A 23454-nucleotide genomic window follows, 5' to 3' on the forward strand; every position below is an offset into this window, starting at 1 on the left:
TCGAGAGAATAACGCTGACTAATCACAGCCTGCCTGACTCAGTGCACTTCCTGGGCATCACACAGCAGCCTCTCTTAATGGTCAGCCCACATCACAAAGCCATGCCAGCAGCTGCCGACGCACAACGCATGACAAACACTTTCAGTTTATGACAACTAGGTTCATAATCCATAGAGGAGAACTAACCTGGCACTTCTGCTGAGGAACAAATGACAAGCAACAGAAAGCAGCCTTGTCAAGGAAACTTGCAACATGTATCCATCCATTAACTCGCTTTTGCTTCAAATTTCTCTCTCATACTTCCCCCACAATCAAACTTTCAACCCCTGTGGCTGTAGATGGGAGTTGAACTGCTTTTGGTTTCCCTCTTCTTTGTCACAGAGACATCTTTTAAAGCCCACAGACTCGCTGATATGTGTGCTTCATCCATCCACGCCTCTTTATTGAACTGGGGATGATGACTCAGAGCTTTATCACAAGCTGGGCCATGCAACGTACATTCAGAATGAAATCACACCAATGTGGAGACGAGCCAAAAAAAGAAAACGGAGCGTGTTGTTCACAGAAATGGACGGTCATTTCTGAGAAGAGTGCTCCCGCTGTGTCAGCCTCCACTGATGCAGGCAAGTGGTGGTCGGTGACTGTTCAGAGGAAGCTTACTTGTAGGTCTTCTACCAGACTGTCACACAGCTCCTGCTCATCACTGAGGTCTACGTCTGAGAGCTCCTGGAGCAGAAACACCAGCATGCTGCAGTTCTTGTTTCATGGATTTTCTACTTTAGTAGCAGGAGTTTAATTATAACCCCTGCAAACCCACTGACTAACAGATAACATGTCATCATTGCAACTTCTCTCAATTTTTCCACCTTTAAATGTTTTTTTTAATTCACGTACTCTGTGCATAAGACACTGGATTGACCGAGTAAGTCATGACACATCATTACTACATTTATACTCCACCTTTGTATTGTGCGGCACTAACAGAGTGAATGTGTACAGTAAGAAAGCAAAGTTAAGAGGTCTTCTCCCAGTGAACCGAAGCACTGGAGAAACAAAGTGACCTTGCTGCTTCCCCACCTGTTCCATATCTCCCAGTGTGATGGGCTGTGTCTGGTAGCGAGCGTTGGCCCTCCGCTGCCGCGTGTCCCCTCTTGTGTGGGTGACCCTGGTTGGGGGCTGAGCCAGCCGGTTGAACAGCGCCATCTTTTCAGCCAGGCTGAGGGTGCAGAGGTCAGGCTCCTCCTGAGTCTCGCTCTGCTTTGTATCTTTTTCTTTTAGTGATGACGTCTGCGTCGGGCCCCGGATCTCCTTGGTATCCTGCGCCCGCCGGGCCTCCCTCACTTGCTCATGGGCAACAGCACTTTGCTGTGAGGATGCCTGCAGGCTGAGGAGGGGAGAAGACATCCAAGAGACAAAGAGGGAGAAGAAAACGGAGACTTCTGTAAGCTTGTGGGGAGCTCATGCAAGCCAGCGAGTGGCATGTCAGAGAGAGGATGCGGGTCTGTGTGCATTTTCTGACAGCCAATAAAAGTTGCCAACACAGAGCTAAAAAGGTTTGCTACACATGCAGGGTGAGTCATGCTCACCAAGCAGTGAGTTAAAAACCCAGACGTCCTATCTTAGCAATTAATTCATGTAGTTTCCTCCGATCACACATGAGGGCACCAAACCTTAAAACTGTGCATTAGAACTTTACCAGCAACTCAATCCTATAGTTTAAAACACAGTGAACGAAGAAAAACTGCATAGCAGCCAAGACTCAAACGTGTTAGTCAAACACCGCACTTCGATGTGAGCATACATATCCGTGCACACACGTCTGCTGTGTACCTGTATGGTGGGACAGTGCTGTAAACTAGGGTGGGGCTAGGGACGCGTGCTACGGCAGCGTGAGCGGACACCATTTGTGGCACGTGAGATGGGGCGCTACAGTGGTCAAGGACAGGGACACAGTCATACACACACAGAGGACAGAGAAGACAGGAAGGTGCAAACATGAAGACTAGGATGGTGGTTAAAGTTTCATGTAGATGTGAGGACAGTGAAAAAGTCAGAGGCACAGCTTTCTTTAAGAAACAATTTCACGCAGAAAGAAAAGTTTAAATCTACAAAAACTGGTAACACCCTAGAATACAAAGTCTTAGTTGCTGATCTTACTTATTCTTCATACATTTACACTAAAGTGCGACCCAAATATAATGAAGCGAGTGGAATTTCACAGCAGTGCTTACAGTATGGAAAAATTCTTTACTTCATCTTCACAGCAAGGTCTCTCCACAGATGGATGCCTACACACAAGTGCACAGTTGAGTTTGTTCCGCTTTGATAATCTAGGAGAACTTCCCTTTAGAGCACTTTTCAAATAGAACAGATGTGCATGTATTTGCTTTAATGCACTTAAAGATTTTACACCTCTGATTTATTGACCTGATATGTGCTGTCAGGAACACACAGATCTGTAGATGGAGTCTTAGTGGTCATTCCCCGGCCACAGCTTGTGACAAAAAGGGGAGGAGGGTTGAGGTTTTGCTATTATAGCCCAGAACTATGCAATTCTCATCATACTGAGCGATTAACATTTTTGCTCCTTTTAGATAGTCTCCAGAAACATTTCTTTGTGAAAGGTTTTAAAATGAGTACCATTATAGTAATAAAAATTAAAGTAATGAGAATAAAAACCCACATGTGAAACATTTTCAGAGTAAAAAAAAAAAATCACAAGGTTCTTAGTAAAAGGACCAGACGTACTTTTTTCTTGTGTCACATTTGTACTCACCATGGGCTCATTTTCAAGCTTACATTTATTTAGTCATTCTTCCTGATAGAACTATATAATTATACACTTTCTCTTTGCCTATCAAGAAAGTAAGTTATTGTTAGAGGTGTCTTTCACATTACATAGCATCAAGCAAGGTGACAGAGCCTTACGTGGCTGCGATGACTACTTCCTCAGTTGTGACCGGCTGAGTTCTGGATCGATCTTGAGTCCGTCTTAGTCTCCTGTCCACAGCGGCATTCCTGGACCGCAGTTTAGGAGCTCCGCCATCGACGCTCTTCTCCAGTTCCTGGATGGAGATAATTAGGGTAAACATTGGTCATCTTTAGAAATGAACACAGCTGATTACACAAACTGTACAGACCTCCTCTGGTCCTTAGCAGATCTTGCAACTAAATAAATAAATAAAAAATTTAATTGCTTTTTTTTTTTTTTAAACGCAAAATGAACAAGCAAAACTTCCTGCACCTTACTGCTTCCATATGAAATAAGAGCAACATCTGAGACTCTACAGGCTGAGAAATGAACAGGCTTTGGATTGAAGCAACACTGAAGAGGACAGAGACACAATTCTTCCACAAAAATGTGAGAGCCTGACACAATCATACAGAAAAGGTTTTCTTCAACTCCTTCCTGCTAAAAGTGATTCCAGAAGCCGCTGAATTATGGCACAAATCATTTCAGGAATAAGGCTGGCTCAGTTGTGACTCACATCTGCAATCAAAATTTCTAAATCCTCAAAGTAAGAGAAGGACAGGAAATTGAAATCAGAATACTTTATTAATCCCAGAGTCTGCAATCGTACCCATAACTGGAATGAAGTTTTTCCTCAGCTTGGAAGCTCGTACTCAGACAATATAAGATGCCCAACAGGCTGAAGTCAAAACTCACCCTGAAGAGAGAGCGCTTAGCTGCGACGCTCAGCTTGGCCCGTTCATCTAGCTTCTCTTCATCAGCTGCAACAAAGGAAAAAAAAGTTAGAGTTAGAAACCAACTCTAACTACATAAATTCTGCTTCACAGTTCTCTGTATCATCTATACTTTGTTTTACGTTTTGGTTTTTTTTATCTTAATATTTTATTGTTTTATGCCACTACTTAAAATTTCTGCCAAAGACACTAAAACACCAAATTATATTGCCAGAAAGAGTAAATAAGGTTTGTAATGTGATTATTTTCATATATTTCTATTCATACACTAATGATTCTGACACGAGGGGCGATCGTGGCTCAAGAGTGGGGCGATCGTGGCTCAAGAGTTGGGAGTTCGTCTTGTAATCAGAAGGTTGCCGGTTCGAGCCCCGGCTCCGACAGTCTCGTTTGTTGTGTCCTTGGGCAAGACACTTCACCCGTTGCCTACTGGTGGTGGTCAGAGGGCGCCAGTGTCCGGCAGCCTCGCCTCTGTCAGTGCGCCCCAGGGCGGCTGTGGCTACAATGTAGCTTGCCATCACCAGTGTGTGAATGTGTGTGTGTGAATGGGTGGATGATTGTGTATAGTGTAAAGCGCTTTGGGGTCCTTAGGACCAAGTAAAGCGCTATACAAATACAGGCCATTTACCATTCTATTAAGTGTACACTTTGAGTACACAAAATAAAAACAAGGGTTTCAACAAATGTCCTTGAAACCACGGGGTACAACTTTACAGAAACAACAGAGACTCTTTATTTCTCCATGAACACCAACACATTCCAGGCTTCTTGCATAAGTAACCCTCATTTCCTCCTCAGTCAACAATATCCTCCTCTTCCATAGCTGTCACTTCAGTCCTTTGCCCACCACTTCACCCCAATAACAGCTCTGCATGGCTACGAATCTGTGAGTTTTATTGACCGTACACAGTCTCTTGTTGCGAACTCAGTGCTAGTTTGACCCTGTACAGTATGTACAACGCCTTAGCATTATACTTATAATATCGCATTAAACTGCCATCATGTAAGGACATTTCAAAGGCAGACAATTTGAACAAACTCGTTAAGCTAGTATTAGCTTAATTAGCTAGCTTGCTCTAGTTTAAAATGTACTAACAGTGGTTATTTCAAATGACTGTAGTCACTAGTCGCTGATTAAAGATCCTGCTTTAGTCTACATATTTACTAAATTATAGGTCAATAAAAAAAAGAATGTTATGCAGTAACACTGACATTATTATAATATGCAAAAAACTGAAGTCACTTTAAAAGAAACTGAACACTTTAGCACTCTAGCTAGCTTTGGATAAAAATGGTAACAGAAGAGCATCTTAAGATGATAGGTACATTTATGCTCGATAAACCTTTCCCAATAATCTAATTATTTAACACACAGAAGTATGACAACTATTGTGTGATACCTATCAATCGTTATTAACACCATTTGGCTTAATGGCAGGGAAAAAAACAAACAAACCACTAAACCCGTCACTGGAGTCACTCAGGAGACTATAAAAAGATGGACAGGTGTGAGGAATATACACGCTTTATTCTCTGCAAGACACATGCCATGACATCATCAAACAGCTATCCCTTTGACACTGCAGTGCTGAGCTCTGGCCTACATAATACTCGCCAAAGCATCCCGACCAAGTCATGTTTATAAGAAGCAGATGAGCTGGCTCTGCCCTAAGCGGGGCCACAGTGATGTTATGCTACTGTGAGCACCATTAATGACTCTGTAAACTCCACTTCAAAATATCATGCTTCCCATAAAATAAAGATGACCTAAAAAAAAAAACAGATTTAAGTCACCAGGCCTCCATCCTTGTGTCTATTACTGAAGCCACTGAAAACTCATTCTGTTCACTTATAGATGAGTGCAGCTGTAAATAATCAGTAATGCTGTTTTCATAGTTAGTCACTGACCACTGAACTGCAGATACTACTACATGAACCTATGCAGTTATGATACAGAGCAGATATAAATGGAAAGGCAGTTGAACTAAAGCATGAATGTAACTGCATTCTTTTTCCATCCTCGTGATCTCAGCAGCCATCCAAAGAATTATAAAAGAAACTGTGCTGTATCAGTCTGCGGCATGGCAATGTGTAGCGTTTAAGTTGGCTCTCATGTAAAATTAACCAAGAAAACCCTGAAACTGAAACAATGTCCATGTGATTCAGCATTTCCACATGGACGTCTACAGAAATATTAGATGTGGTTATTTTAGTTCATGAGCTTTACTTTTGTTGTATGATATCTATACCGGAGTAGAAAATAAGATGCAATGAGCCTTGCATTATATCTACTTATTATTATTATTATACCTACTTACTGTTACTGTATTCTGAAAATCTAAATCTGAGGTTAGTGAGAAAAACTACTTACCTTCAGTAGAAGCAAAGTCTGAACTCACACAAGACCTTCAAAAGCACAAAAAGAAAAAGGTGATCAGTTCGAAGCATATGTATAACAATAAAAAAGGTGAGTAAATCAGTGGCGAGTGGTTAGAGATAGGAAGGCTAGCGGCGTGCTGAGAAAAGCAGTAGTTTGTGGTATGCTGGAAATGTTACAGCTCGCGTTAGAATTGAAAAATGGAGAGGAAAGCAGACCAAGCTAGAGAATTAGACAGCATTACATTAGTCTGCTCTGATCCATGGTCTCGGGACTTGATTACTGACAAAGGCCAATTCATGCGTCCTCACTGTGGTCACATGTGATGACCACTGCCAAGGCCCAATCAGAGGGACCTTTGGCCTTTAAGCTTCCTTGTTTGCAAATTTCGTTAGAATGAAAATCGAGGAGAGGGAGGGTGTTTAGGTCTGTATATGTGAGCATTATTCTCACTGGCCTGTTTCACTGTGATGATATTGATATGACTATGGTACCTTGGTAGAGACTAATTAATATATATATATATATATATATATATATATATATATATATATATATATATACACACACACATACACCTGTAATCAAATATTTATTTGATTACAGGTCACCCGAACATGACTAAAATCAACATTTCGTTGCATTCCAAATTAAACAAAGTTGTGATTTCTTTTAACATGCATGCGTTTCACACTCAGCCGTGCATTCTTGAATCCAGAGCAGTACCTATCAGTTTCATGGTGCTCAGCAGAAGTGATGGGCTGTGTCCTAAACCTCTCAGAGGTCTTTCTACTCTCCCCAGGATAGATATACTGCCGGGGCCTGCGCCCCCTGTCCCTTTCCCCTCTCCATGGGGCCTCGTAGCCCGTGAGTGCCCTGCACTCCTCCATTTCACTGGAGGGGCCATTCAGGGAGAGGGATCAACAGACAGAAAACCCAAAGGAAAGAGAGAATACAGAGTTGTCAGGGAGAAATAGAGAGGGACATGGTGCAAAATAAAACTGTTTAAAAGCAGAAGTGTTGAACATTCAACCACACCTCTGGTTTTTAAAATCGAGCCTATGAGCAAGCCCATGCAGATTTTTTAACAGTTTAAACACACACACACACGAGCCCCAGGCAGTATCCAAACAACTCACAGTGCCATTAAAGCAGAGACAAACACCGTACTGCAGGACGATTAGTGTTAGCAAATTAATGCATGTATGCCATGTCTACAGATTAAATGAACCACTGTGCTTGGGATGTTAGCATCACACCAGACGTAGCTGCTTGTTAGTCGTTGAGTAGCCAGATGATGTTAGGTAATAAGCGTCAGCGAGTACAGGCCATGCAGCATTTTACCACCTACAGCTCATTCCTGCGGCTGGTTGGAGGAGTGGTGGTGCTCTCCATGTAGGAATGTCTGAGCTGTGCAACAGACACCCTGGTGTCCTGGTGACTCTCTCCATTACTCAAACTTTCTCCTTCTCTGACCTCCTGGGGTTCCTTGGTTTGGTGTTGCAAGGTCCTCTGATTGGGTCCTTGTTGATTTCCAGCATCAGACATTGATCGGCTCAGAGCTGTGGTGGAGCTGGAACTTCCTGGCTCTGTGTGAGATGTTCTGGGCTCAATGTGGGTCGCAGCTGGTCTTTTGTGGGCACGATCAGCGTTTTCCCGCTCTCTGGGTCGGCGCTCCGCCGCCTGCAGACAGGAGGTATACTCTGCTTCCTCCCGTCTAGGTCTGCCTCCAAGTCCCCCTCTAACAGGTTCCTCTGCCTCAGCCTCTCTTTGCATCCTGTACACGACCAGCTCCTCCTCACCTCGCCCTCTCCATGGGTCTTCAGTGCTCCTCTCTCTGCGCCGGATCTGTGAAGGCAAGACTGCTTTTCTGCTCCTCAGAAGGCCCTCTGTCTTGACCGCCTCAGCCTCACCAGCTTCTTCCTCTTCCACCTGCTGTTGCTGCTGCCCAGTTCTGGATGTAGAACCAGAGGTCATGGACAAATAACTGGGGTAATTGCCAACTTCTTGCCCTCCCTGTGGACCAGACTGGCTGTGCTGAACTTGTGGATGATGGTGGGAGTAGGCCTGCTGTGGGCCTAGTGGGTCTGCGTGGTAGCGTGTAGAAGCCTGGGGCTGGTGCTGAAATTGTCTGCGGTACACTAGGCCTTCTGTAACATTTCCGAACTCTGGGCTCTTCTGGCGGCCCTCCTCCCTGACAAGCCTCTCCCTAACTCTGATTCTTCAGGGAGACAAAGGACTGGTTAACATTTGGAAAACATCAATAGGCAAAGCATAGCTCTCATAGAAGCTCAGAAAGATGACTTTGATTGTGATCCTTTGTGTGTCAGCCTTTGAGCACTAAAGGAGGAGCTCAGCCTCTTGTTTGACATTAGGGCTGGACACTGACAAAGCATGCAGATTTTATATTTGGATGTAAGACCAGTATAAATACTGGCTCAGATGTTTAGTCTTCCTGACTCAAATATTTCATAAAACCATAAACATACCATACAAGCCAGATTAAAACCAACATACATCTTTGCCTGATATGAACTTGTTTAGAATTATTCCCAGGCTCTCTCTCACACAGGCAATAATGGTTAAATTCTTACTAAGATCTGATTCTTGAAGAAAGTATTCAAAAACAAAACAAAACACCCACAACTCACAAATCCAGTCACCGACAGCATAATTGTTAAAAAGGCAATACTGTACTAGCATTTGTCATTGTTGATATAATATGATCCATCACACAGCTGTTACCAAATGGGGTTTAAGCTAAACACAGCAAAAGGTGAGTGAGAAATGAAGTTATGGTTGGAAGCCAAGGGGACTGGAGCTGGTGACAATGAGGATGAGGATGACTGTTCAGCAGACGTCCAAAGCTCAAAAGCAGAGATTATTAAACATTCGCCTGCCGGTCAACTCAGGACCCTAAGTGAGTAAATGCAGCATCATCACAGAAATGTATAATAATAATAATAATATTTAAAAAACTGGAGCCCTGAAATGAGCTGCTGTTTAAAAAGCACAGCTCATAAGGGTTGGTCCAGATGAATGGGAACATGGTAGATGATAACTGGGGGTGAGAAACAACCAGCCTTTGTCTACCTTGAAGGCCAGTTGATGAGGGAGTGGGTGTCGCCTTCAGCATCAGTCTGGAGGAACCAATCAGTACTAAGTTTCGTCTTTGCACTGCACCAAGAGAAACCCAATGGGAAACGTGATTGACTGGGCAGTTGGGTCTGAATTCAGTGTTGAGGTCTTTTTCTTGAAGCATATAAGCCGAGACAAAACTACATTACACACTCCACTGACTTCACATTAAGACTGACTGAAGAGACACTGAGTTTAGCAATCAGCACAATCCCAAGAACACAAGTTTAACTCCCACACGATACATTTAATTGCCACAGTAAAAATATGAATAATAAGTCTCATATTTAAGGCTTGTTGAATTATGACCAATGGTCAGACAGTGCAGTTATATTACATCAGATCTTATTACATAGATGCTATCTATAGATAGCATCAGTGTTATCAACAAATGAGTGTATCTGGAGAGAGGGCTCTTTAAATGTACGCCTCTGTAGCTGAGGTTTTATCTGCAGAAGCAGATATTCAAGGGAAATGCCATCTCACTCCACCAGAGCCAGATGAGTCATGCTGGCCCTCTGATGCTGAGTAAAGGCAAACAGTGTGAATTTTTCACTAAGCACAGATCAGAGTTCAGCAGAACTGGAAAAAATGTTGATCAGTTATAAATACATTAAGAGATCAACTGAAGAAAGAATGAAGGGAGGAAACAAAAATCAGTTTGTGAAGCAAATCTCTTTTTTTTAGGGATACAAGAATCTGAATTTAACAGCTCAATACACAACACAAAGTCATATCTGTTAGCCTTGGATTCAAGTGGGGAAACAGACCTGACGCAGGTCATGGGGTAGAAATGTTTTACTTGAGTAACTGGAGATTACAAATTACAGATAGTCTTCTGACTGGACCAATCAGTTTGGCTCTTCCTCAACTATAGCAAGCCTCATGTCTCTGTGTGGAAACATTTCAACTCCTAAGCAAATCGATAGTTGCAACAGAATTAATTTTGACCAGCTGACTGAATATTTAGAAACCTTAGACAGTCTACTGAATAAACTGCTAGCTTCCAGTACTGACACTTGTGGTTCTGTAAGAATAATAAGTTATCATCTGCGTATAAACGTATTGTGATTTATTGTAGATTATACACCTTTGATGAGGCTATTCTGTTGGACTGCTTCAGCGAGCGCCATTTGTGAAGCAAAGATGTTAAAATCCTTAAGATATCCACTTTATTGTACAGCACTTAGGTAAACACTACAACTTGGAATTTTGATACTACTACAAAAATAACAAACTAAACTAAACTGTTAGTGGATAATCAGTGCAGCTCTGCACTTAGTTTGCAGAGCTGTGGCTTGGGTGGTAGAGTGGGTCTACAAACTGAAGGGTCACTTGATCCCACGCTCTTCCAAGTCCAGAATGCATGAGACTTGCAGTAGAAACTCATTTGTTGAGCTTGAGTGCTCAACTTTGTGGAAAGGCACTATATAAGTACCGTTACAGTTAATTGTTGTGTTGATTATTTTCTGTCACCAGTTCCAGAAAGTTTCAATGCTGATAAAGGAGATGAAAATGATCGTGCTGGAATAAAAGTGCATCAAGCTTTTGCTAATGATGACATTTGGGTTGCTCTGAACATTTCACTACAAGAGCTAAAACGTAGCATTTCATGTTAGTCTCCCACACATCCAATGAAAAAGGAGAGCGGAGACACTCCTATTTTCTTGTTTCTCCTCAGGGTTCACTGGTCTTGATCAGACCCAGCTGTGGGTCAGAGATGTAGCTGTGGAGTCACACTGAGCTGCCCAGTAACAACACCCTCCCTGCACCATGGACACACATACAACCTGGCCAAGTTTTGAAACCTGAGAGGGAAACTGAGGAAAAGAAAGAGGGGGCAATGCAGAGGGGAACACAGATGGGTTGGGAATAATGTCCCGGACGGATGTAGAAGCAAGGAATGCACCTTCATATGTTTGTTTGCAGTGGAACAGTGCAGGGCTGGAGCCTGGTCATGATCTGGGTTGGGCAAGAAACAGGGGTGCATACACTGATTCTCTCTTTTCCAACAGTTGTGGAGCTGAAACAACTCTTAGTACGTCCCCTCTAAAGAGCTGCTAGCTCAGGTGTTTTAATATTCGGGTGTCATTTTTGTCCTTTTAGCCACCATTTAAACATACAATTAAAGGATGGACTCACAACGACAGTGTTATCCATTCCTCCCCTTAGGCAAATGCAGTGTATCATTTTGGTGCACATGCTAAAGTACTATCCACAACTTAGTAAGAGATCCTCTGTGAATCTGAAAAATACCCCAATTTGTTCTTCAAGACATCCACCTGAAATCTCTAGAATAAACATACAGCACAGAACATCACAGGCAGACTAATCTGCCCAGTTGTAGGTGACTGTGGGAGCTGGTCTGTTCCAGGACGAGCTCGGATTGCATGACCTTGTATCAAACAAGAGTCCTGCTAAGAGAACGACCTTGGACATGTGGAACGAACAGAGCAACAGTGACAGAAATAGATGGAGAGATGGATCCATCCTTTAAACACAATGCAGCGTGAACAGCTGTTAAAGTTCTGGTTCTGGTTCAAACCCCGTGTTTGTATGTGAAGGGGATCTTGGGAGCTTAATGCAGAAAAAGCCTCCTGAAACAAGGGACAATTTATGTATAAAGTAAAATATGAAACCCCTCAAAAATCTGGAGTCACGTAGAAAACTCAGGGTTGTCCATTTTCAGCCAAATCAAACTTAAAAAAAAGAAAACGGTTTGCTACAACAATGTGTCTTCCTCCCTCCACAAGTCACAACAAGCTAATCTTGTTGTGACACCATTGTTACAATTTAACAATGGTGTCTCAGTTACCAGCAGAAAAACATGGAGACATCTATGTTTCTGCAAATGCAGTGACGTCTGACCTTTTTTATTCCAAGTTGTGTTGAGAGTGTTGCTGTGTTAGAGGGAGTACTGCACACTTTGGTGTAAAATTTGATCTTTGCTTTTTTTCAAAAACAAAAACAGTTAAAGTACCCCAAAAACTTTAGCAAAAGTGTATTTTACCATTGCTATGTATAAATGGGTTTATTAAAATAAAAAAAAAAAAAGATCTACCCCCAACAAAAACAAAGATGAGATCAAAACACTCACCCCTGTCTGCTGAGGACGTTCTGGGCCTGCTGCTCAATGAATAGGTCACCAGGAGACGCACCATGTTTAGGCGAGGAGAGGGAGGGGTGCTTGCCTTGCTTGGGTGAACTGGGTGGTATGCCAGTCACTGTGTAGTCTTTTGCAGGCACCTTAGCAGAGGAGGACGATGATGTCACATCCATGTATGAAGAGGAGGATGGAGGCTCAGGCGGAGCGGCCCTGCGCTGATTCTCCAGGTTCATCAGCCTCTCCCTCTCTGAGAACAACTCCACCCTGGTGTGACCAATATCACAGCCTGGGTCCGGGTAGCCGTGTGGCGGAGCTGAACGGCCTGCCCTTGGGCTAGTAGCTAAGGTACTGGTGTAAGCACTTAGGGTGATATCTCTGCCTTCCTCTCCCACCAGCTCCCCTCTATTACGTCTCTCTGAGCAGTCCGACTCTTTGTGAGAGCGGGGGTAGCGGGAGTGATGGTCCAAGTCGGGTTCCTGATCCAAAGAGATGCCGTAGCGTTCGGCCAGCTGCCGGCGCCGCTCTGCCTTGTAGCGGGCGATGCGTTCAGCCTTGGACTCCAACTCAGGAACACCTTTGGTCGGACCCGAAATGTGAACTGGCTCAGTGTGGATGAAGGACTGAGGCTCAGGCCTGCATCGAGCTCTGGACTGGCGCTCTGGAGCCATCAACTGCATTTCTGGGCTTTCAAATCCCTCCATGCCATAACGCTGAACGGTAACTGGTGCAAGAATAAACAAGTCATGTCTTTGTTGTGTAGAAAGAGACACGATAGTCTGTAGTACTGTTCTCGTCTCACCAGCACAGGGGTCAGAGGCCCTAGTGTATCGTGGAGTGTCCTCCTCCAGAAGCCGGTTGGCCACCAAGGTAGGCAGCAGAGATGGATGTACTTCACCCTCTATACCCTCCAAGCGCCGAGCAATGCGCTCCTTTCTAAGCACAGAAAGAAAGGGAAGAGTCATCTTTACACATTATCCTATGTAGTATTATCTTTATTACTGTAGCATATTTATAGATGCATCATTATCTCACCTGTTCATTTCCAAGTCACTTGTGCTTGTGGTAATGCCCTCAAATAGTTTCCTCAATTCAGAGACTTAACAAAAATAAATAAATAAGCAATAAAATCAGTACAGAATAAGCAGATCTAATTAAATGTTTAATTGGTCTAAGATGACAAATTTTGGATAGATTTTGGCTCACAGGAAATATTTGTAGACATGCTTTGGTAATATGTAATATGAAAACATACCACTGAGCTCACATATACATATTATCATAAAATCTTAGTTTGATTAAATCATTGATGTTATATGTTTAATGTTTCTGAATCATTTCCAGAATACTATTTTCCACTAATCGACACAGAAAATCTCACAATGTAGAAGCAAAACCAACTTACAATTTATGTTATTTAAAAAAAAAAAAAAAAAAAAAAAAAAACCCCATGAATAAACCCTCCTGAGACCACTGGTTTAAAAGCCCTTATGAACTCGGAGGCGTCTTACTTCTATCAGTGGTCCAAGCTGGTTTGAGTCCACCCATGAATCAATGAAATTACAAAAGCACACCCACCCGTCTATATATAGACTACACAAGTCAATGTCAGCATAAAAACCAACAGGATCGTCTGCATCTTATAAGACAGGATTGCAACAAGGCACAAAAACAGGAAAATTTCTAAAGGGGGAAAAAAATTCTCAACCCATCAACGATAAAAGCTGGGAAGCACCTAAATCTGGCTGCCCAGACTTTGGTTATTTAAAATCTTACCAGAATCTATAGCAACAACAATATAACAATTACCAAACACCAATGATCCCCATCTAATGGAGCAGAATGGCAGAAACCTCCAAAACAAAGGTTTGCCAAGTTTCAAGGATTGTTCTCAGGAAAGCTTCTGACATTTCACCATTTCACTTCAGAGATACTTCAGCCAAGGCAAAAACGTCTGCCTTTCATTTATTTACATAAAAAAAAGAAAAAACATAGTTTTGACTTTGTCAATGCAGAGCATTGTATTGTAAGAAATGCAGAGTAGGATGAAGCTGATCTGTGGAGTGATGGGTTCAACCAAAGAAACAGCTGATTGTAATTATTGTAATTATTTGTCACAACATAAAAAGATGGATCCATCCACCCACTTCTGCTCCTCTAATCCAGGATCACTGCCGTTTCTCTGTACTTTATTTTTAAGAAAAGGTATATTTCAAATATTCAACACGTATTCTCTAGTGAATGAAGAAAAATCAAAAATCATATTCAAAATGTTTACATTTGATTTGATTACTTACCATGTTACAAAAGTCCACAGAGTTTATACATGAGTCAGTTTATAAACGGCTAATCAAAAGCGTCTTCAAACTTATGTGTACATTCCAGTGTGAACCACTACAGGATCTTTATTGGAACTTGCATTAAATAAACCCTGTCAAGAAAACAAGTGCAGCATAATAACAGCAGTTCATACGTAACATTTTGCAAAGCTGGGCCTTGTAGAAAAACTGGTTTTACACAAATGTTGACTTAATTCCAACCTGGCAAACAAGCTGCTGTTACACAACAGCAACTCTGAAAAACTGTGGGAACATTGACAACGTCAGAGTCATTTTCAGCAAGAAATAAAAAAAATAATAAAAAAAAAAGTAAAAAATAAATAAATAAATAAAAATCACTTCACTCACCTTTGGGGAGATTGGCCAAGAGACTAACATCTATATCCTTGGCGCTTTTGGCTGGGTCGTCCTTTTCGTCACAGGAGAATTCTTTCTGGAAGCTGAGGGGTGCAGAAAAAATACCAACTCTTATTGAAACAGGGCTGAGCTGTGGGAAACTGGATTTGTTTACATTGTAAGCAGTAGTGAGGGGCTCACTGAATCAATCTGAATTTGATCAAACACAAATCACTGAACTATTTGCTAGAAGTGTGGTCGGTTTGAGAGGTGGTCAAGAATCTAATCAGTCAGTGGATTGCGGATGAAGCTACAAAAGTATGCAATTAATCATCCGAACTGTGCATTTGGAAGTGAGACTGTAAATTTCATCAACTTCTCCATCTCCAAATATTTATCTAGATATTAGACATTTCTGACCCGTTAACACCCCGAGCCTCGCAGATATGCAGCAAATTTCTCTCTCTCAAAAAAAAAAAAAAACCACAAAAAAAAAAAACCCAAAACAACATATTGAAGTCATTTATGGATTTGATTCAAAACCACAAATTTGCAATATAGCTATAAAAGAGCTGGCAGCAGATTACTGCTGTGAGGAAACAGTCAAGAACTGGGAAAACCCAACTCGCTTGAACTCTGTGGCTGCTGTAAGGGACAGAAACCACGGAGTTGTGAACACCCTGATACACGCGTGCATGGTGGATCCTTTCTCATCACAACACAGGAACATCTCTTTTCATCACTACTTCTTCATCTTTAGATATGCTCACCATGCATGCAGAGTGCTTTCAAAACAAAACAACAAAATATTTTGGCACCAGATTTTGGGCATCGATGTGCCCAACAGTCTTATAAGTGTAGTGAAGGAAACTTCACAGATTAGAGTGTTAATTAGGAGGCCTGATGGTGTATTTGACAAACAGCCAACAACATTATTGAGCACAAGTTAGTTCCTCACCCATCTGAAGTACTGTCTTAATAAAGAAATTTACATTAAAGAGAATATTTTTTAATGCGATTCATGTATGAGGAAGAGAACACAGGTGTGTATATGTGGAGCTCTGATCATAGAAAGAGAGAGAAAAGAGAGGAGAGGGACACGGGAGAGACCACTGCGAAGGTTGCTTCTTAGTTCTAGAATGAAAAGAAAATAACGTCTCCAAGAGAGCCAGAGCTACTTTGTTTATGTGCAGCAGTCTGTATCAGCAAGTGCGTGTATTGATGAACAAGTAAAGCAGTGTTGTGCAATGTCATTGTTCCTATTCTTTATTGTATAGCATGGGAAGAGTAAGCAAACAAAACATGGAAAAAGGAAAAAGATTATCCCAGTTGTGAGGTTGACTTACGGTGCTGGACTTGTAATGAGAGGAACCCCTGATAACGGACAAGGTGCAACTCTTACAGTTCACTGTGCATTACCATCAGCAATTCTGCAGTATTCAAAGTCACTACTCTGCATACAGCACTGTGCCTTCAGCTAAATTCTTCACTCGTTCTCGAGGCTTTTAAAGTGTTTCTTTGCACTTTGGTTTGCTTTTTCACTCATTTTCAGCCCAGTCCTTCTACACGACCATCGCAAAGGAATGCTTGTTTGAGCCATTTAACACTGACTTAAGAATCATTCGAGCATAAAATGGGACCCAACTTAAGGGATAACCAGTGTTGGGTCTACAGATAACAGACAACTTAAAGAACGAGCTTAAATTATTTATTTAGACAATTTGCTACCATTAGCCTGTGGCAAAAACACATCATTCTTTTTAATTTCGTGACCTGAATCTATGAAAATGTTCAAGATAGCACAAGCATAAAATAGCATTTTTGCAGGAACAAGGTGAGAGCTATTAGCTGAACACGTGACATATCCGAGCATGGCGTTGGTATGCCCTTTAAAAACAAGAAAAAAGAAAATAAATTCAGCAAAGACCTAAAACAGGACCTGAGCGATGCATCTGGCCCTTTGGTTCATCCACTTCACTGTTCAGTGAAACCTCAGGCATGGCTGTCAAAAAAACGCTCTTAAAGAAGGGAAACAGGAAGGAAAGGCTGAGGTATGCCAAACTATACAAGGACTGGATTGAAAACCTGCGGCAACTGATGAATACAAATTTGAAATTTTAGGTCAAAATCTTTGTCAGTATGGAAGAAGTACAACAGTATCGATACAGCTACCTATAAAACTCAGAGTCTGTCATGGTTTGCGGCTGGATTTCAACCAGTGCTTGTTGGACAAAGGAATTTCATCCACCATGAAGTACTAGGTGTTTGATTAGAAATGGCTTCAATGTTCAGCATTACAATGATCCGAAACACATGACATACCTGACACAAACACAAGGAAACACTATCAGTCATGGATTTGAGCTCCCCTGCAGGAGCATGATGCCTGTTTGCTACATTTGTAAGTAGCACCTTTACTTTTTAAAGGTCTTTTTGCACATCTTACCTCAATGCTCTCTTCTGTAGCAATCTGGGATTGCTTAGTTTAATGGGGTTCTCACTCCCAATTCCTGTGGACAGAAGAAAAGAGTAACATTTATTCATGTTCCACTGTCCATTAATTTCACTTTGAACCCGGGGTTGTGTCTTCAGATGAACAGATGATCAGAGCAGCTTAGGCATGTTAACGTGAAGGAGCTCTCTCTGCAGCTCCTTGGCACAGGACCACATTAATTAAGAGGCCTTCCACAGAGAAAACGAACAATGTGGAAAACAATCTACCTGCCCCACTGAATCATATCGCACAATAAGTAGTCTATGTTAGTTAAAACACACACACACACACACACACACACACACACACACACACACACACACACCTCCATCCCAAGAAACACCAGACAGACACATAAATCATTGTTGCATTTATATTCAGACACACTGTCTCCTTCTTAAGCATCAGTCTATGTGTTGTGCATGAGGTCATACATCAGAGCGTTTGACGGCCTGTATACAGTGCAGTTTCACCACACATCAAAGTTGCAGTGCAGATGGGATCATTGTCACTGGGTAGCATTTCTACACTGCACCCTCCAGGAATACAGAGAGCACAGATAGTTTCCTCAGCCATCAGAAGCATACTGTATGATAAAACCTAATTATATACACAATCCAACTTTCTACAGTCTGGTGTGTATTAGGAAGAAAAATCAAGTCGGTAAACACGGGAACAATGTGGTATAAACACCTGCCTACAGAGACATACAGCCTCAGTACCCCCCATCCCACCAAAATGGGGCATTAGTGGGTATTAAACATCACAACAGTCTCATGAGGAACCCAAGTTGTGCAACACATCCCTGTAGGGAACATCTATGCTTGCTATTTGCTCTAAACCTCAAACGTGCGGTTCTGGCTGCACTTGGACCTCTGAGTAGCCAGAGCTGTGCAATTTCGGGAGAAACATGTGGTCCTACTTCCATCCCCTCCGAGTTCACCTCAAGGTCAAATCCCCCCACCCCATTAAACTTGCCCACTGCTCCACCCAAACCCCTAACATCTCCCCAGTGGCTACCCACCCCAAACTAACCCCCGCCCCTCCTTTCCCCATTCCAGATCTGTTAGTCCCTGTTAAAGATGTTTGGGTTGATGCTTTCAATCCCTCCTACTTAAGCAAAACATCATCTGAGACATTTGAGAAGAAAGGAGGTCTATTTGGAGAAGGTGGTGTGCGGGTATGGGTTTAGGGGTAGTTGAGTATTGTTTCAGCTGGATGGAATAGGGCTGCTGAAACACAGTGAGCCTTGAATGATAATCTTATTCAGAGTTGACTGCGTTTTCTTTTGACCAGAGTCAAAAAGATTAAGTCAACATCATTCAAGCAGGTATAAAGTCTCTTTACTGATCACACATAGATGAAGTTTAGATTTTATACAAGCTTAATTGCAACTTAATCTTTGGCAGTAACAGACTTTTGAACATTAATTTTTGAGACCAGCAAAAGGTTGAGGAAGCTATTATTTCTTGATATTTCTGTGATATCATCTCAGACAGATTAAGGTCAGGACTAGGCCATTTTTTTTTCTTAATTTAGTTGTGCTCTTTGGGTGTTTTCATCATTCCATTTTTTCCCCGAGATTCAGATCTAGAACTGATATCCTGGTTTTCTCCTATAAAAAGCTGAATCCATTGCTCCCTCGTGACTATGATGCTCCCTCCACCGTGCTTCACACTTGAAACGGTAAGGCATTTGTGTTCGGTGGTTTTCTCCTTTCAAACAGTATTTTTTTTTAAAAGCTTAGCTATATGTCCAATTCATCTTGTATATTTTTTTTGGTATGCACCTATTATTCAGTATTTTTTAAATTACAGTTGTTGAGATTTCCATTAGCAATAGAAAATGAGACAGTCCTGAATTAAGCTTCTCACAACTTTGAGTTAAAGCTATAAATAAATGCAATAGAGAGTTTTCTACACAATGAAATGACCACTATTGACCAAACGTCAGCTACAAAGCAATACGCGATATTGATGATACACGAAGCAGTATCACTTAACATGTGGATGACTTTACAAATGTAGCCTTCTTTAAACAAGTAGTGTTGAATATTAGACTGCTGTACTGGAGGGCAGCCTTCCAGCTCTGGTCCAGATGCCAAACTAAACATGTGACTGTGTTGGGCTCAACTGTCACAGTTAGGTTCCAAAACTCTTCAATAAGTGAAGGCTATGTTGAGCTCCACAGACCACAGCTAATAGCCATGTTGGAGACAATTGAGGTGACGTGAAAGACAACATTTATCCAGAGCTAACAATTACAACTCCTTGTAATTTAAGTGAAATCGAAACCTTTGTTACTGGTAAAAAGCCAACGTGTGTCTTATATCCCACTGCTTGTTCAAGAAGCATAAATAAAGAAAGAAAGTGATCATTTACCCTTTCTCCACAACTAATGCTATCTTTTACATAACCATACTAAATTGATACAAATTGTTGGGTGTCTTAATACAGACTACCACGGCCACAGCAACCACAAGATTACTTTAAAAACATCCACAATATTGCATCGCCATTTCATCTTTCTGTACTGTGATACCCACATGGAGCCATGAATGCCAGGTTAAAGGAGGTGAAGTCTGATGAAATCTAAAGATGTCTAATGCTGTTAATTTAATGAGTAAACTGGAAATACATGAGAATAAAGGAGTTAATTTACTAACATTTGGATAAGAAATAATAATAAAAAAAAAAAATAATCAGGCTTGTTCGAAGGCATTTTTGAGGCTCAAAATGTGGTTTTAGTGCCAGGGCTACAGTTGGGTTATGGTTAGGTATAAGGTAAGGGTTAGACATTAATTTTTCATGGCTAGAGTAAGCAGCTAGAGAAAGCATTGCCAATTAGATGTCCTCACTAAGATATGAAAGTGTGTGTGTGCGCGTGTTATGAACCACACCGATTTCAGTACTCGTCCACGTTACCCCATTTGTTCTTGGCATCATTCATGCTTTTCAGATGTCTATAATGTAAGTGGTCAGTGGATTTAAATGTTTAGGAATAACAAAACTGAAAAATATCTTAATTTCCATTTAAATTATAGTGTGAAACAAAACCAGATGTAAAGTTTAACTAGCTGCTTTTGCAAAAAATAACCCCCGCCTTCTTACCCTTGGGGGCAGCCGTCTTATGCTATTGTGAAGTCTCAGACTTAATTCTTCACAAACCAGACCTGTACTCCTTTTACACCTCATATACTCTATATGTTGTGGCATGTGGTCCATCAGGAGTGACACCACCCTCCACCACCATCCCCACGGTTCCCAGAAAGGGCCTCAATTCATTCGTCATTCCAGACACAGGCATAAAAACCTCCACAAAGATCACAGATGTCCCACAGCCTTTGATGCTGGCTGTAATCTACAGAAACACTATGGCTGCTATAGCCGCAAGGGAATACGCCAGGAATTCCTCAGCACTGTGCCCCGTGTGTGTCGATGACGCTGTAAAGGCAGCTTGATGCAGATAAAACATGAGGATAAAATCATTTCACGATTCAGTGGAGTGTCATTGAGGTTCTGAAGTGTACAAGCCTTTTATGTGATGGTATCAAAGGTTGTTGTATAACACTGTCTGTTAACAAAGAAGCTAAGTTAACTTTGGGAAGGCTCTGATAAACTTGACAGTAACATGAGGCTAAAGCTCCATGTCTTAACCCACAATACACCCAGTGTGGCAGCCAAAGAGGCATCAGTGGCTGACCATATGTCTAATTTACGATCCAGGATTAACTTTGATTCCTGGGATTACAGCAGGCCCAAAAGTAACCACCCTTTATCTGTATGAATTACATCACACCTGAAGTGCCTGACATTTAAGTCTCAGCACCCCCCACCAATTTTCCAGTTGCCCACCGATTCTGTGTGCTGGGAGGCTCAAGCTGCAACTAAAGCCTCCACACTAACAGGAGCTTAAGAATTAAGGCATTGAGGGGAGAGGGAAAAAAAAAAAAAAAAAAAAAAAAACAGATGGAGAGACAGAAATTAGGTGAGGCCACTGCTACCAAACAGTGTTCTAAGCACAGGGATGCCACAATAAGCCAATTAGGTCTTAAACACTAGTATTAGTGGTTATAAAAGCAGTTCAGCTGCAAAGTTGAATGAAAGCGTACTTCTACAACCTAAACTCCTCAAACAAGCTTCAAAGCACATCCTCCTCCGAACAACACAAGACTATTCTGTATGCTCACATAAAAGCCTGACACTGAGGGCCACCTGCTGCAGATTCACATCCATCTTAACACAGACAAGCAGATCTAAACACTCAGGTGTCAGTTAGAAAATATAATGAGATGCATTCAGACAAACACAGGTATCAACTAGTGGCCAATCAGTGGGTATATAAACAGGGGTGAAGGAAATAATGCAAAAACTGTAACGTAGACCTCAACACTGATAATATTAATCTGTGATGCCACATTGTCTCTAATGCTGAGTACTGACAGGTACAAACATGTCAGTACTTCTCACGTGTTTGTACCTGTCAGGACGTCAGCCAGTGCTTCTGATATACACAATATGACATTTATATATTACAAACACATGAATAATTGGGACATTTAGAGCACTAGACCAAGCTTTGCGTTCTATTCAAACCTTTCGAATTCAAAATTGTTGATTAATGATTGACGGCACGGTGGCTAGCACTGTTGCCGCACAGCAAGAAGGTCCTGAGTTCAATTCCACCATCAGGCCAGGGTCTTTCTGTGTGGAGTTTGCATGTTCTCCCCGTGTCTGCGTGGGTTCCCTCCGGGTACTCCGGCTTCCTCCCACCATCCAAAGACATGCAGCTTGTGGGGATAGGTTAATTGGATAATCCAAATTGCCACTAGGTGTGAATGTGTGAGTGAATGTGAATGGTTGTCTGTCCTTGTGTGTTAGCCCTGCGACAGACTGGCGACCTGTCCAGGGTGTACCCCGCCTCTCGCCCTATGACAGCTGGGATTGGCTCCAGCACCCCCCGCGACCCTGAAAAGGATAAGCGGTAGCGAATGGATGGATGGATGATTGACATGAAATCAATCATTGCTGCTAAAGTTTGTCTTTAAATACCATCGTTCTGCAGTTTAAAGTCAATGATACAAGTTTTAAGGAGGTTGTCGTTTTGAAATGGCGTTTTGCGACATATTTGCTGGCTTTTCACTGAATGCTGTTCTTGTCCAGTTCACAAATTTCATCTGAAAGAGCTGACCTTAAACAAGAAACTCAAGTTCTGAAGCAAAAATTTTAACAAAGTTTTTGCCAGCAGTGAAGTTGCAGTGTGCCCTCTGTTGGTCAACCTATGCAATGACCCTTTCATTTTTCAGCTTTTATAAATGACAATACTGACAGATCAGACACTACTAGCTTCTCTGACAATTCGATGTTATAAATGAAGGACATGTGTAGTGAAAACATTTAGTCAAATAAATTGTGTCAAGTACAAAAATATGTTGAAAGTAGATATTTCTGCAACAACATGTCTTGCTTAAAAATAGTTACTTTGTCCTGATTACCAGGTTCTACTTTTTCCCTGCACATGGAGACCGTCTTTAACAGCTTACTGAGCTCAGCTATTCACTGCTCTCTTATGACACAGTGCTTAAGTGCTGTGCAACAGATCATATCCATACAGCATCTCTGTGTCTATCTCTCTATCCATCTCTATTTCTCTATATCTATCTCTGTATCTAGACTGAAGAAAAAGAAGAAAAAAAAAACCTACTGAATACTCCTAATGACCCAAATGTTCCAAAGTCAGTAAATTTTGTTTAATTCAGTGCAAAACCATATACACCTTCACAACACATCCATAAAAGCACTTTTTTAAACGTCCAAGTAGGTATGGAGCCTTGAAATAGCTTCCTACATAAAACAGCCCCCTGCAGTATTAAGAATCCCTCATCTTTACATAGTGTCCTTGGAGGCTACAGCTGCAGTGCAAGGACAGCTGGCTGGAAAGCAGGACAGTGAACAGAGAGGAA

The 23454-nt window shown here is 41.8% G+C and overlaps 1 protein-coding gene across 16 annotated transcripts in view; it reads right to left on the reverse strand.

Annotated features, from left to right (window-relative positions):
• The window catches only part of svila (supervillin a), a 78517-nt gene that overhangs the window by 25638 nt on the left and 29425 nt on the right, over nt 1-23454 (reverse strand). For 9 of the 16 annotated variants that reach the window (XM_040018767.1, XM_040018756.1, XM_040018757.1 and 6 more), the window contains exons 2-15: nt 17445-17508; nt 15011-15102; nt 13359-13422; nt 13126-13259; nt 12318-13047; nt 9176-9259; nt 7434-8303; nt 6809-6976; nt 6077-6111; nt 3668-3732; nt 2929-3065; nt 1831-1926; nt 1078-1384; nt 661-726 (exon numbers count right to left, since the gene is read on the reverse strand). In XM_040018767.1, the coding sequence (XP_039874701.1) occupies nt 661-726; nt 1078-1384; nt 1831-1926; nt 2929-3065; nt 3668-3732; nt 6077-6111; nt 6809-6976; nt 7434-8303; nt 9176-9259; nt 12318-13047; nt 13126-13259; nt 13359-13366 (2700 nt within the window). In that variant the 5' untranslated portion in view covers nt 13367-13422; nt 15011-15102; nt 17445-17508. The remainder of the gene's footprint in view (nt 1-660; nt 727-1077; nt 1385-1830; nt 1927-2928; nt 3066-3667; nt 3733-6076; nt 6112-6808; nt 6977-7433; nt 8304-9175; nt 9260-12317; nt 13048-13125; nt 13260-13358; nt 13423-15010; nt 15103-17444; nt 17509-23454) is intronic. The other 7 variants (XM_040018762.1, XM_040018770.1, XM_040018761.1 and 4 more) reach the window with 6 other exon arrangements.

Source organism: Simochromis diagramma, unplaced genomic scaffold (genome assembly GCF_900408965.1).
Source record: "Simochromis diagramma unplaced genomic scaffold, fSimDia1.1 OVJJ01000717.1, whole genome shotgun sequence".
NCBI lineage: Eukaryota > Metazoa > Chordata > Actinopteri > Cichliformes > Cichlidae > Simochromis > Simochromis diagramma.